Raw genomic sequence first — 14,496 nt, 5'->3', positions numbered from 1 at the left:
TTCAGAATGATTCTGGAAGCAAGCCTTGGAACATAGCTCCCACATACAATGTTCGGGGCCTAGGAGAATGATGACGACAAAAGCACTGCTCCAACTATGGCAAAACGTTGTTTTATTTCCTTGGAGAGAAAGAAGAGGATTTTATTTTCTCTCATCGTCCTGGCTCTTTGTGGTATATATGTTACACATATTTACACAGTCTGGCCATCAATTTCAAACCTTCCCCTAGCACTAGGAGATAGTTTCTACCACAGAAGCAGAAGGAAATGCTCCGATGTCCTGTCGTCAATGTTAATGGGTACCTGGAAAAGGAGGAATCTGACCTACCTAGAAGAAACCGAAATGGAACTGTTCCTTTTAAAAGCTCGTGGTGGACACAGAATACCGATGACGCTTGACCGCAAGGATGGACGGTGTGGAAACGTGACCTTCGATTCAATGATGGCATACGTATTTCATCCTAAACTGTGGTTCCGTGCTCTGTGTAATCCAAGGGGAGATAAACCATGCTGTTTCAATGGCATGTGCGTCATGGCCACCGAGGAGCAGTGTCGCTGCCATGACTGTTATGACATGCGGCAACAGATTCATGCAGAATATGCTACATGGACACCTACTAATCCAGACTGTCAGCCAAAACAATACACGCAGACAGAAGCGTGTCGCCTTCTCAAGGGGAGCTTACTCTATATGAGTGGCGACTCTTTCATACGTCACATCTATACGGCTCTCATATTGTTGCTGAGAAATGATTATGAACACGGAGCAATACTGCAAACAGCATCAGAGGGTATGTACATCTAATCACTGCCTCACTGTAGCGGTGGGTCAGTCTAGTGGTTAAACCGTCCGCTCGTTACGCTGAAGACCCAGGTTCGATTCCCCACATGGGTACAAAGTGTGAAGCCCATTTCTGGTGTCCCCCGTCGTGATGTTGCTGGAATATTGTTATTCCAGAAAACGTCTCCCAGAAACAGATCTGTATACATCCGTGACGACTCATATTAACATATTATCAGTAGGCTGAAACATAAAGATGTGCTTTCAAATTTGCGGGATGAGATCTATCAAAACAAAACTACAAACTAAACATAACCTTTGTCAGAACCTGATTATATGTACGGAACGATGATTTTACAATTTTTTACGTCCATAAGTAAGATGCGGCTCTCTAAGAGTTGTGTTCCCTAGTTGTTACTGACGCTGTGTAATTAAGAAGAAGAAGCCTTTCATTTCCTATTTTCTGATCAATATGAATTGATTCTTCTTGATATATGACTCTTTGCTAACATGTCTTCCTTCGCTTATGGGCGGTGGGTAGCCTAGAGGTTAAAGACTCCTCTCGTTACGCCGACGATCCAGATTCGATTTCTGATGTCTCCCGCTGTGATATTACTGGAATGTTGCTAAACGTAGAAAATAACCATCTTCACTTTATGTCAATGATGTGACTTTTCTTGTTCCAGTGATGAAGAAGGAATGCCGAGGAATGTACATGTTTACTGAAAAGGTCTGCAGAATCTGGCTAGACAGAAGGGTCTCAGTCTGCGGTGGAACTGTGAACGTCGTCCTCAACGAACAAATATCATCAGCATACGGATCCTCCTTACCAAGACTGGCCCACAGCTTAGCAAACACCAGTAAATCTCTTCTAATCCTTGGCATAGGGATTCATGAAAATTATAATCCAAGACCCATAATGTTTTCATATTTCCATCCCTTGTTGGACACTCTTGTTAAATCCAAGCAAACATGGCCAAGGGTATTATGGGCAGGACCACATGCTCCGGGAATTCTGAAAAGTCCAATGTTACCGCAACAGAATTACCAAAGCGTTCTGAAGTATAACTCGATTATCAACAATTATCTGACGTCATGGGGTGTTCCTGTGTTTGATACGTTCAATCTGACAGAGGGTGTGATGAGCTTTGATGGTGCCCACTACGGTGTGGGTATAAATAGGATGAAGGTGCAGATTTTACTGAACTACATCCAAGAACTTTCAGATAAAGGAACTTGGTAAACATAAAATGATGGTACCAACGTTTTTTCTTCAGTGACCCATTCCTGTGATACCATTTGAGATTGTGTAATAGAGCATTTCATTGCATCGATAAAGACAAGGTTTAGTGCTTTTTCTGAAAGGCTTCTAGTTATTGTTTTTGTTTTGTATTTGATAGCATTTGTGTCAGTTTTGTATTTTGCATTATTCCATTGCATGTATAGGTATATGCCTTGGTTGACACATGTTATCGTATCCAAATTTCGTAGGAGGATGCTCATGCTTATGACTACGGGATTGATTATTTACAGACCGCTGCCATGTGGCTGTAATATTGCTGAGTGCAGCATAAAACTAAACTCACTAACTCATTCTCTAGAATGTTACCTTGTCGGATTGGCTGTTACTTAGTAATGAAGATGTTCTTACTGTCCTTAAACTTTTGCGAATCCCTGACTTTCTTTTACTGATATATCCGTTTCTGATGCCTTTTGCTTTTGAATAAGGGCTACAGTGGACCCTTACAAGGGAACACAGACATGAGTGAAGATCTGCTGTGATTGTCACGGGTGACTAGCCGTACATTATTGCTGTGATTTTGTAAAGCAATACAAGCTTGTGCGTTCTTCCTGGTCTATTGAAAATTTCTTGTTTTTTATCATTTGTTTTTTAAAAGAAATTGTTAGCATACAATTATTAAATGATGTATTGATCAAATATTAGGAAGCAGAGAGCCAGGAAGTATATCAGGCCAGTTGGAATTCATAATACCAAAACAGATGATCAGTTGTTTCACGATGGTTGTTGCAATGACCACATAAACTGCTGTCTACGTGTCTGCCATGTATGCTAAATGGGCAATTTTTCGCATTTCTCTGGTGAACATTTAAGTTATTGTCAGGACTACAAGTATAAGTTGTACAATATTTAACAATTCATTCTGAACCTGAGTGTACTGCTCAATAAATGATTTGGAAGACAGGTATTAAACGTCCCGTGAAGGTCCGGGGTAGAATAGGCCTTCAACAACCCATGCTTGCCATAAAAAGCGACTATGTTTGTCGTAAGAGGCGACTAACGGGATCGGGTGGTCAGGCTCGCTGACTTGGTTGACACATGTCATAGGTTCCAAATAGCGCAGATAGATGCTCACGCTGTTGATCACTGCATTGTCTGGTCTAGACTCGGTTATTTACAGACTGCCATCATAGAACTAGGACATTGCTGAGTGTGGCGTAAAACTAAACCCACTCACTCACTCGTCCTCCTAAACGAACATAGGTACACGTGAATCGCTGTATTGAAGTGAACGACGTGACGCTCATTCTCATACATACTCATAGGGAAAGGGTATTGTTACATGGACTGTTTTCGTTGGTAACATGTCAATGTTTGTTTTTAAAATAAAATGTGTTAAAATGGTCGAAGAAACGCAAGCAAACAATTATTGCTAATAGTACACAGATTTTGCAATACTTATTCGAGAGTAATGCTCACTTACATGTAAAATGATCAGGAAGTTTATCATTCCCACTGAATTCAGTGATGAGACACTTCAATGCAGCGTTCAGGTTCGACATAACACCCCACGGGTAAAGTGACAGGTTGTAGTTACTCGGTGTTTCAGCGTCCACTGAAACACAAACTAGTCACGTTACAGACCGTCCCCGTAGTGCCTGTCCACCAGAAACTACCCAACGTCAATACGGATTCGACCCATGAACCTTCACACACGACAGGACACACAACTCTAGGCGCATAGGTGAACGTTATATAGCGGGCTATATGTTCTGGAAGGGATTTATTCTGAGGTGGGGACTGTGAGGGGTTGGATAACAGCTGCATCATCGACCTAAATGATTGTGATGGGTACCGAGACGTGATTTTGCAAACAGCCGCTTAATGGTTTTTGCATAAGAAGCCACCTTGGAGTGACGTTTCCCAAGATCACACGACCACGTCAGATCACACGTTGTTCGATTTGCACAGCAATATCTCAATCAGGAGAATGTGTGTCTGTTAACACATTGAACACATCTGGCATGAACTGCAGCGACGTTTACAGCGTCATCCGAATCCTTCAACGACGCTGCAGGAACTGCCAAATACTTCCGTGAGGGACCTTCGTCGATGTTTGGTGGCCTCAATGAGACAACTTCGAAGGTGCAAAGCATAGATCAATACACAAGGTGGGCCATAAAGAAATGCTTGTGAACCTCATTCTTCTGTTGTGGATTATTTTCATAAGCAGGTGCGCTGTAGGAGCTGTCGATCGTTACCATACCTTGAAGCATTTGTCCTTCCATGCAATCACAGTTCATTCGCGGCAGTAAATATATATTTAACGATGATTGTGTTCAACAACTTTTGACTGCGAGTATACATACCTTAGGTTTTGTGGTATTGACCTTCTTGGGAGACTTGGTTGAGACTTGGGTTTTTGTGAATAATGAATAATTAATACATTCGACAGTCACTTCATTTATCTGAAATGTGACTATATAAAACTCTAATAAATAATACAAACGGGGATAAAGCACCCCCGCAGTCTTTATTTGGTTTGGCTAGGCCGTTTAATGCAACATTCCAGCCACATGACGTCAGTCTGTAAATAATCGAATCTGGACCAGACAATCCAGTGACCAACAGCATAAGCATCGGTCTGCGCAACTGGAATACGCTAACATATATGTGAACCAAGTCAATGAGTCTGACCACCTCATCCCGTTAGTCGCTTTTAACCTCAATAATGGGTTCTCAAGACCAGTTCGAACCCACATCTTCACGGGTTCCTTGCGTTGTTGAGAAGGACACTGATGTATTGCACTGAACTGATCACACAGAAATTTATGTCTGCAACATCCGTGTTCATTAGTGCCTCAATTTGGTCTGTCCTTCATTATGCTAATATCCTGATGTTCAAGAAGTGATGAACCAAAGTGAATCTTTTATTCAAATAATATTTTCTGTAGCGTATTTTCTATATATACCGTGAGTACACTTTGTTGGAGATATTCCGGTTGCTGATACGAGGCAACACGGACGATTAATGTTCAGGATATGGTACAAGAAAAAAAACATCTATTGTAGTCGTCTGAAACAAAGGGTAGATATTTTCAGTTTTCTTGATATGGAACATTTGTGACAGAGAACCCACAAGGAATAAATCGAATTGCATACAGCGGTTTGGTTTGGTTTAAAAAGAAGAGTCAGATGTGAACGTGTTTTGTCATTAATTAAAAATAGGTTCATCCAATTTCATTCCGAAATTTGACTGGTTGAAAAAATATCAAATATAAAGTCTTCCTGAAATTACAATGAACATAGGATGAAGTTTATCCAGTCTCAAAATCCTGTTTCGAAAACAGGTTGTTCTTGTATTTTCCAACCAAAATCGACAACATGCATGTCTTTTCATATGACGTCATAAACTTAATACTCACAGGACTCCCCTGATATCGAAGGGGAACGTGTCTGTATAGGTATATACATTGTCGGGCGGTTCCTGCACGATGTAAAGTGAACATGGCTCTCCTAATAACTTATTTTCTCACAGCACTGGTAAAAACTGTACCTTCCCCCGATAGAAGCAATACATCTGAAAACGATTAACGTACGTTACCATCAGAAGTGTGTTATGTCGATAGGTCAGCATGTACGACCTTCAAGGTTCGATCTGTTGTGGCCACAATGTGGCCAACATGTAGTTTTCTAGGATTTAAGTTTACTTTCAGGTTTGTATAGATGTTTCCTGTTATCAAGTTTGCTTACTCTGTCAAGCAAAGCGATCGACAGCTGATCTGTCAAGAATCATCATCACCATAATCATCATCATCAACAACAACAACAACAAGGAAATCATCATCATGTGGAGGTTCACGTCTGTTTCATACAGTGGCCGATGACCAAGACGAGGGGACGTGTTGGGTTATCTTTAGCTATTATATGTGTATATTAAATCAGAGAGTATATCATGATTGGTGAATACGAATTTGGCAGCACTGGTATTATACAGGGACCTGTATATAAAAGAAGAAGGGTGTTGAACTTAGACTAAAGGATGTTAATGTCTGATGATGTACATATGCTGTGGAGTAAATAACAATATCCATGAACCGTCTTTGGGGTGTTACGCCGACGCATATCTTCATAGCGTTTACAACTATATATTTTATCCTCAATACCTTTACAGTGTTTACATAACACAAAATCATCATTGAAAGATGCACTACCTCTTGTAATATATTTGATACCCAGTGCATTACATCCTGATTTAAATAATGTGAACAGACGCACATGTTTATCACTTGTGTTCAATGACAAATATTTTTCACAGGTCAACATAGATTTATGGGACTTATAGAGAGAAAGTGAAGGAACGTCTAGGAAACGATGCCTCTCTTGCATAGAACAGTTGATAATTCTTTCAGTAAGCATACATAGAAACATGTTTGTATCACCCACATCTTGTGAAGTCCAAGCAGTACCAAAGCCAAAATAAAATAGCAAATCAATGTCGTGCCGAGCCTATGTGGGACGTTTCCTGGATTCAACAGATAATAAAAATTGATGCATTCATTATAATCTTAGCCAGTATTTAATACATTTGTCAAAGCAAACATTGTATAAGGGTGCCCTACCACATTCCTCATAAGTAATAGCATCAAATGATCTGTAACTGATCTGAAGTAAAAATTTGCAAAATTTTCTGTGGACAAGTTCAATACTTTCTCTCTTTTTAAAACCCCATATCTCGGCACCATATGTTAGAATTGGGATAATCTTTTATAAAATATATAAAATCCTTCTGAGATTGAGTTACCAGTTAAAGTAGTTTCGTCGGCATTACGGCATTATACATTGCGCGAACAATACGTACGCGTTACGTAAACTTTGCACAGGGCCCGTAAAATAATTACGTACGTTTGATCTAATCAGTGATGATCGTACACAATACAGTCAATAAATATTTACGTGTAAAATGTTTTGGTAATTCAGACAGGTACTAATTTCTATGCAATAGAGCATGCAGTGTCTAGACAAGTCATGGTATCGAGGCGGCATGAGGAGCCTTCACACATTAGGATTAACAGTGCTCTCTGCCAGCTGGCGGTAACATAGCCTAAGGCAGTGTCCACTCAATTGACGGGCATGTTCCTAAGAACCCGGAAGGCTAGGGGGCATCTGGCATAGATTAAAACAAAGTATAAATACACCCTTTATGTCTCTTTGACCTTCCCTGTCCAGTCGAAGGGGCGTGTTATGTTTGATAACTCGTTGCTGATACCGACAACTGTGATAAATGTTCTCTGTGATATATTCAGCCATACACGGAAGGGACGTGTATTGTCACAGCTAAGAAGGATGCAGTGCGGATGAGCTGTTCATATTTTGTGGGGTAAGGTTTGTTCTGGTTTATTCTTCCGTTTGCGTGATATGAGGAAAGTGTGATATATTTACTTACTAGTATTTAAATAGCTGTAGTTATTGTTGAGACACGATCAATCAAATATTCGCTGCAATATATTTGAGTAGGAGATTGTGTTACTTTTATCCCTATTGAAACTCACGCTTTCATATCCAACGTCATTTATCAATCATTTATGATTGGAATATCGCAATCGGCATCAATTTATGTAGATAAGATACATTGTGGTTACTTGTCTCTTGGTGGTGATATAAAGTATTGGTCATTTCTGGTGACAAATACCGAGTCCTGGACATTATATAGCAGTATTTCAATAATTATATAATTCGGACTGAGATTTTGTGACACGCAGTGGAGGCCTGTGCAAGGAGCGTCTAGAGAAAGATGCCACTCTTGCATAGAACCGTTGATAATTTTTTCAGTAAGCATACACAGAAACATGTTTGTATCACCCACATCTTGTGAAGTCCAAGTAGTACCAAAGCCAAAAAATAAAATAACTAATCACTGGCGTACCGAAACCCATGTGGGACAGTTCAACAGATAATAGATATCTATTTTGATGCATGCGCAATAATCTTAGTCAGTATTTAATACATTTGACAAATTAAACATTGTATAAGGGTTCCCTTCCCCATTCCTCTTGTGTAACAGCATTAAACGATCTGTAACTGATCTAAAGTAAAATTTTGCAAAATGGACAATCTCAATACGATATCCCAGCAATATCACGACCAGAAATGAACTTCACACACTGTACCCATGTAAGGAATAGCACGTTTTAAACAATGAAACATCAGTACTCAGTTCAATGGGAATTTAACTTACACTTCTTTGGTGTCAATGGCAATGAATGTTTGTTGTTGCGTTGTACTAAGCGGATCTCATGTAGGGATCAGACAGTTTAACACTTAATGGAGTGGATGGTCAATCAAGAGCATCGAAGAAAAAAGGGTTGAATGGCCAAGGAAAAATATGAAATGAAGGGTTGTTTGGTTGAAGTCATTAAAATTGTAATATGTTAAAATAAACGCACCAGTACGTCTCCTTTCGGATTAAGAATTAACATAGATTGATTAATTGATTGATTGACTGATTGAATGATTAATAAGGCCTCCCCGATCAATATTCTAGCTAGAATCCACATACAAACTGCAATCATTTGTTTTGTTCTTGTAATTTCTACCCGCAATAGGGACGACGAGGTAGACAAGGGGTTAACGTGTACGCACGTCAAGCCGAACGCCCTCGTTTGATTCCCCATATTGTAATAATTTGTTAATTTCTTTCTTGGTGTCCCCGCCGTGATTTTGCTGGAAAACAGCAATGCATAAAACTTTGCCACGGGAAAGCGGCATAAAACTCGATTCATTCACTCCAGTCGAAATGCCTCAACAGAAACACAACGCCAAAGCCGATGCCAACGACCGAAGCAACCCACTAGCACCAGCATGTTATGAACACGATAAGGAATATAGGTTCATCAATATTTGATCAAATTAATTTAGGTAGTAGAAGGAGGACGAGAGGAGCGTATAAATCTTTCATGGGTCCCAGGTTCATATGTAACTTTTATCCGAGCATTGATCGTAGTTTGGCGGGAGTTACCTCGCGTAATATGATGCCAAGGTTAAGTGTGGTAAGCAATGTGTAAAATCTGAGAAGGAAGGTTAGTCAGAAGTATTTCCATGGCCAGTGGACCATTGTCAGTTACAGGAGAGCGGACCATGGAAACGTTATGATGGATGACTGAATCGGGGACTACACCAACAGACTTAAGGTATTCGTATGGAAAAGTAACGAGTGGACGTTGGTCTGTGTTGATGACCTTTCAACCAGATCAAACGTCATTATTTTTATTTTTGTAATTTGATGTAGCATGCATGTCGTCTTCTGTAACAACTGTAACCGTAGAGATGGAGGGGTGGGGAGCGAAGGAGTGTTCTGTAGGGTGAAATCCACTTCTGGGTATGACTCGAGCATTGCTTCAAGCGATGTAAGACACAATACACTCACTCTCCTTGGATAGATTTTTACACAATTAGAGAAAATGTGGTACATTCTAATGTGGTTGATCTTGCCGGCAGTGCTGTTGAGTATATATAATCAGGACTGCACTCTTTTACAGATATTCTTACGTGTGTGCGTTAACAGACACATTTACAAGCAAAAATTGAACTCTAAGGAATCACACAGGTAGGTCCAAGGTACAATGGGCACGGTCTGCCATTAAAGTAAAGTCGAAAAGACACGTTGCTCTTTAGAACAAAGGACGAGGTGAACAATACATGGTCTATTCATCATATTGCTGTCAGCACAAATTAAGTAACAGCTTAAATATGACGGCCATGGCCGGTCGCAGGGGTCAGGTGCCCGTTAAACAAGTCAGCCAGTAACCAGTCGCGGCAGCATTTGTGGATGAAATCTGGGACGTATCCGACTGATAATACTTGTGTTGTAAAGAAATACCTAGGTGTGAAGTCCGTTTCACGTATTGGTAAAAGCGGCGTAAAACGTAACTCACTCACTCACTCTCTATGACCCTTATTGACTCGCCTTATTGTTTGTGTCAGTCTGTACTTGACCCTTTGACATCAGTCATGCAGGTGGACATACTAGCGCGTCCAAGATGTCGCATGGCCACAACTGTGCTATTACAAACATGCATTTGTTCTATATCACAAATGACAAGTGTTGTTCAATGATTTTCCTGTGTATTTGACGACAAATAGATAGATACCCCATTGATTAAACCCTGTAAAACCATTAGAATGAGAAGATTAAATTTCATAAAAGTCACCACCATACTCAAACTATGGCGATTACTCTGGTCATGTTACTTCACATGGTGACTCTGAGTGAGTGAGTTTAGTGTTGCACGTATTTTCATATCTTGTAATAATACATATAAAAGAACGAAAGAAAACAATTTAAATACTTTCGATTATATTGTTCGATTTCTGGACATAAACAGCAGGGTCGTGCTAACAAAATATAAATGCATGTTTGCTTTGTTGAGCGGGAAATGTAATGATTTTCTCAGAGGTGTATGTAAGACATCGTTTGGCAACGCCACGACTTCCGCAATGCCATTGATTCTCCTCACGGGGATTTATTTGCATGCTTATCATTTTCAGAATGATTCCAGGGGCATGTCGAAGTGCTTAGAGATCAAACATGATGCTTGCCACCACTCAAGATCGGGTCAGCAACAACATCAACACTTCATCTATGGCACGATGCTCAGATACCTTGGGGAAGAAGAAGAGGATACTCGTCTTTCTCATCATCCTGTCCCTTTGTGCTATATATGCTTCTCATGTGTACACTGATCTTGAAGGATCATCCTTTTCTAACCTTCCCTTTATCCTAAGAGACAGTATGTACCCTAGCGCAGGCAAATGTTCCGATGTCCTGTCGTCAATGTTAATGGGTACCTGGAAAAGGAGGAATCTGACCTACCTAGAAGAAACGGAAATGGAACTGTTCCTTTTAAAAGCTCGTGGTGGACACGGAATACCGATGACGCTTGACCGCAAAGATGGACGGTGTGGAAACGTGACCTTCGATTCAATGGCGCCATATAAACTCCATCCTTTACTTTGGTTCCGTGCTCTGTGTAATCCAAGGGGAGATAAACCATGTTGTTTCAATGGCATGTGCATCAAGGCCACAGAGGAGCAGTGTCGCTGCCATGACTGTTATGACATGCGGCAACAGATTCATGCAGAATATGCTACATGGACACCTGCTAATCCAGACTGTCAGCCAAAACAATACACACAGACAGAAGCGTGTCGCCTTCTCAAGGGGAGCTTACTCTATATGAGTGGCGACTCTTTCATACGGCACATCTATACGGCTCTCATATTGTTGCTGAGAAATGATTATGAACACGGAGCAACACTTCAAACAGCATCAGAGGGTATGTTTATCTACTTAAAATATTCACTATGTTTGTAATAGGTACAAGTTGAGCAATCTGCTGCTCCTTCAGATCACACGGCAGTGGAAGCTGTCAAAGCCGGCATCAGTCTCATCCAGCAAGTTCCATGGCTTGTACATTTATCATCAGCTTTACAATCCAGCACACTGACTAAAACGGATTATCTCTTCATCCCAGTGACTGCCGGATTAGACAGCGTCCACTGTATATGTATTTATAAAATCGCCAGCTCACACTCATCAGCACACAAGTCAGCGATGTAACCCACCCTGCCATTGCAGCGGATTGTCTGGATCAAACGCGATAGACGAGTGGGTTAGACCACTAACTGTGCTGACGCTGAGGTGTCTCACTCTGAGAGTGTGTGTGGCGGAACTCGACTCCCAGAAAGTACCAGAATCTGTATTTTGCTGTGAAAGTGTAACCTTCTATTAGAAGACTAAACAAGAATTCACCTAAAGGGTAGTGGGAAAAGGGGACGTACGCCAGCCTTCCTAAGGCCATATGGGGCAGTGGGACAGTCTCGTGATAAATGCGTCCGCTAGTCACTGCAAGGGGACGGGTTCGACTCCCAACATGAGTACAATGTGTGATGGTGTCTCACGCCGTGATAGTGCTTGTATATTGTTAAAAGACTAAACTCACTTACACTAAGGCGATATATGTTTTATGGTAATTGTATTAACGGAATTAACCACAAGACCTAATGTTTAACCGAAAGACAATAATGTAATCTGCCAAAACTGATCTTAATCTCTGTCATTACCCGGTCGTTCGAATTGTGTCCAGCAGAGGCTTTACATCAGGGTGATGGAGTGGTTTGCTCGTCATGCCCAATACCCGGGTTCGATTCCTACCCCCAACCCACCTGCCATGCAATGTACGACACCAAGTTCTGGTCCCCCGCCTTGAAATATTGCTAAGGGCGGCGTAAAACAACACTCACCCACTCACCTTTTACATTACTTTATTTCCAAGTACGATCTCACGGGCGTCCTCATATCTGACTATTGACTATCATTCTTCTCACTCACACCACCGCTTGGCAGGAGTAATTTAGATTCTTGCAACAAACGTCTCAATCTTTACAAATGCTTGATAAACATATGTTGCGTAAAATAGCTGGGGATATATTTTGCTTAAAGATTAACTGTTCATGCGCCACTGAAGTCCAAATGTATCAAGATCTTATTGAAATGTTTATTTTGTTGCTAATATGCATAATTTGAAATTCTCAGATTCTTGTAGCTTATCGGTGCAATTCATGTCGACTAGTGATGCATTGTGTGACCTTTTCTTGTTCCAGTGATGAAGAAGGAATGTCGAGGAATGTACATGTTTACTGAAAAGGTCTGCAGGAACTGGCTGGACAGAAGGGTCTCAGTCTGCGGTGGAACAGTGAACGTCGTCCTCAACGAACAATTATCATCAGCATACGGATCCTCCTTACCAAGACTGGCCCACAGCTTAGCAAACACCAGTAAATCTCTTCTAATCCTTGGCATAGGGATTCATGAAAATTATAATCCAAGACCCGTTATGTTTTCATTTTTACATCCCTTGTTGGACACTCTTGTTAAATCCAAACAAACATGGCCGAGGGTGTTATGGGCGGGGCCCCATGCCCCGGGAATTCTAAAAACTCCAAGGATACCTCAACAGAATTACCAAAGCGTTCTGAAGTATAACTCGATTATCAACAACTATCTGACGTCATGGGGCATTCCTGTGTTTGATACGTTCAATCTGACAGAGGGTGTGATGAGTTTTGATGGTGCCCACTATGGCCTGGGTGTAAATAAGATGAAGGTGCAGATTTTACTGAACTACATCCAAGAACTTTCAGATAAAGGGATATGGTGAAAACGAAATGGTTCAACGTGGGCGCTGTTTCCTTCGTATAGCCTTCACGTTTGACTGCACTGAAAAAAGAGTGAATGAGTGTAGTTATACGCCACTTTTAACACTATTTCCTGACGCTTCACACTTTGCATCAGCGTGGGGAATGGGCGTGATGAGCGAACGCTTTAACCACTGGGCTACCCCACTGTCCCACATAGAAAGTAACACATCTGAGTATGATAGTGTTGTCAGCGTGTGGAGTAAATAATGACAGTATTATTCATGTGTATGTACGTGGTCAGTGACGAGAGGCCCACGTTTTCCAGTGTGATTCTTCCAGGACTGTTGTCTACTAGAACATGTAAGAGCGACTAACGGGATCGGATGGTCAGGGTCGCTGACTTGTTTGACTCATATCATAGTATCCCAATTACGTGGATCAATGTTCATGTTTTTTGTGAGTGGATTGTCAAGTCCGATTTGCAGACTTCCGCCACGGAGCAGGAATATTGCTGAGTGCAGCGTCAGACATCAAAAGAAAATATAATCTACTCCTACATACTCAGTAAGTGAGTGAATGTTCAGTTACGCCGCATAAGCTGTGGAACGTTCACCTCAGCCTCTTACGGTGTTATTTTCATTTTCACCCCTGTTTTTCGTTCATCATACGAGCATTAGTTCCAAATTCAGACTGCTGAGACTGCACCTCACCCATTCACCTCTTATATATTAGTGCCCTCTGAGACCTTAGTACCCCAGGTGACAATCGACTTATACTTGGTCCAGTAAAGCCATATTTGACGTTCGTGCAATTTTGAACCAGAATTGGTTCTTGAATACACGCTTGTCGTCGGATATCTGGTACCGGAAGTAAGCTGGGCCCCGTTACGCCTGTCGTAAATTGGCGCGTGCAAAGGGTGTCGGAAACCGGCTATAGTGCGTCGCAAGACTTACAGATCCAATATATTTTACTGTGTTTTTTTTTTCCTTTATGACACTTCATATATCGGAAGTGAGAGCTCAATTCAGAAACATACCAAAGGACAGACCTCCTTGAACAATGTGATCGTAGCGCTACGCTTGTCACAGGTCTACATGATCGCCTTGTTTAACGGAACCCGACTACATTTTCTCCTGGTTCAAGTATACTGATATTTCGTCAGCTATCAGTGGCTTATCTATACTGAACAGCAAAAGGAACCCAAGTTCAAAAACATGAAATCTCGCAAAAGTAAGCTTGCATGTTTATGTCTTCCATTTATAAACTTGAAAAAAAAA

At 41.1% G+C, this 14,496-nt stretch overlaps 2 protein-coding genes across 2 annotated transcripts; both read left to right on the top strand.

The window, feature by feature from the left end:
• The first annotated feature begins 246 nt into the window (after nt 1-246).
• LOC137291992 (uncharacterized) lies at nt 247-2,023 on the top strand. Its single transcript, XM_067823544.1, has 2 exons — nt 247-790; nt 1,467-2,023. The coding sequence occupies exons 1-2, from the start codon at nt 289-291 to the stop codon at nt 2,021-2,023; spliced, it is 1,059 nt and encodes a 352-aa protein (XP_067679645.1). The 5' UTR covers nt 247-288.
• An 8,587-nt stretch (nt 2,024-10,610) lies between these two features.
• Nucleotides 10,611-13,243, top strand: LOC137290967 (uncharacterized). The gene is made up of 2 exons (XM_067822198.1): nt 10,611-11,355; nt 12,683-13,243. The coding sequence occupies exons 1-2, from the start codon at nt 10,611-10,613 to the stop codon at nt 13,237-13,239; spliced, it is 1,302 nt and encodes a 433-aa protein (XP_067678299.1). The 3' UTR covers nt 13,240-13,243.
• The last annotated feature ends 1,253 nt before the right edge of the window (nt 13,244-14,496 follow it).

Source organism: Haliotis asinina, chromosome 7 (genome assembly GCF_037392515.1).
Source record: "Haliotis asinina isolate JCU_RB_2024 chromosome 7, JCU_Hal_asi_v2, whole genome shotgun sequence".
Taxonomy (NCBI): Eukaryota; Metazoa; Mollusca; class Gastropoda; order Lepetellida; family Haliotidae; genus Haliotis; species Haliotis asinina.
This window is presented reverse-complemented; position numbering and strand designations above follow the sequence as displayed.

Bases quoted from the DNA above. Each gene is read 5' to 3' on its own strand.
- LOC137291992 (XM_067823544.1), top strand. From the start codon at position 289: ATGTTAATGGGTACCTGGAAAAGGAGGAATCTGACCTACCTAGAAGAA. The intron at 791-1,466 runs GTATGTACATCT...TTCTTGTTCCAG, and splicing joins ACTGCAAACAGCATCAGAGG to TGATGAAGAAGGAATGCCGA.
- LOC137290967 (XM_067822198.1), top strand. From the start codon at position 10,611: ATGCTTGCCACCACTCAAGATCGGGTCAGCAACAACATCAACACTTCA. The intron at 11,356-12,682 runs GTATGTTTATCT...TTCTTGTTCCAG, and splicing joins ACTTCAAACAGCATCAGAGG to TGATGAAGAAGGAATGTCGA.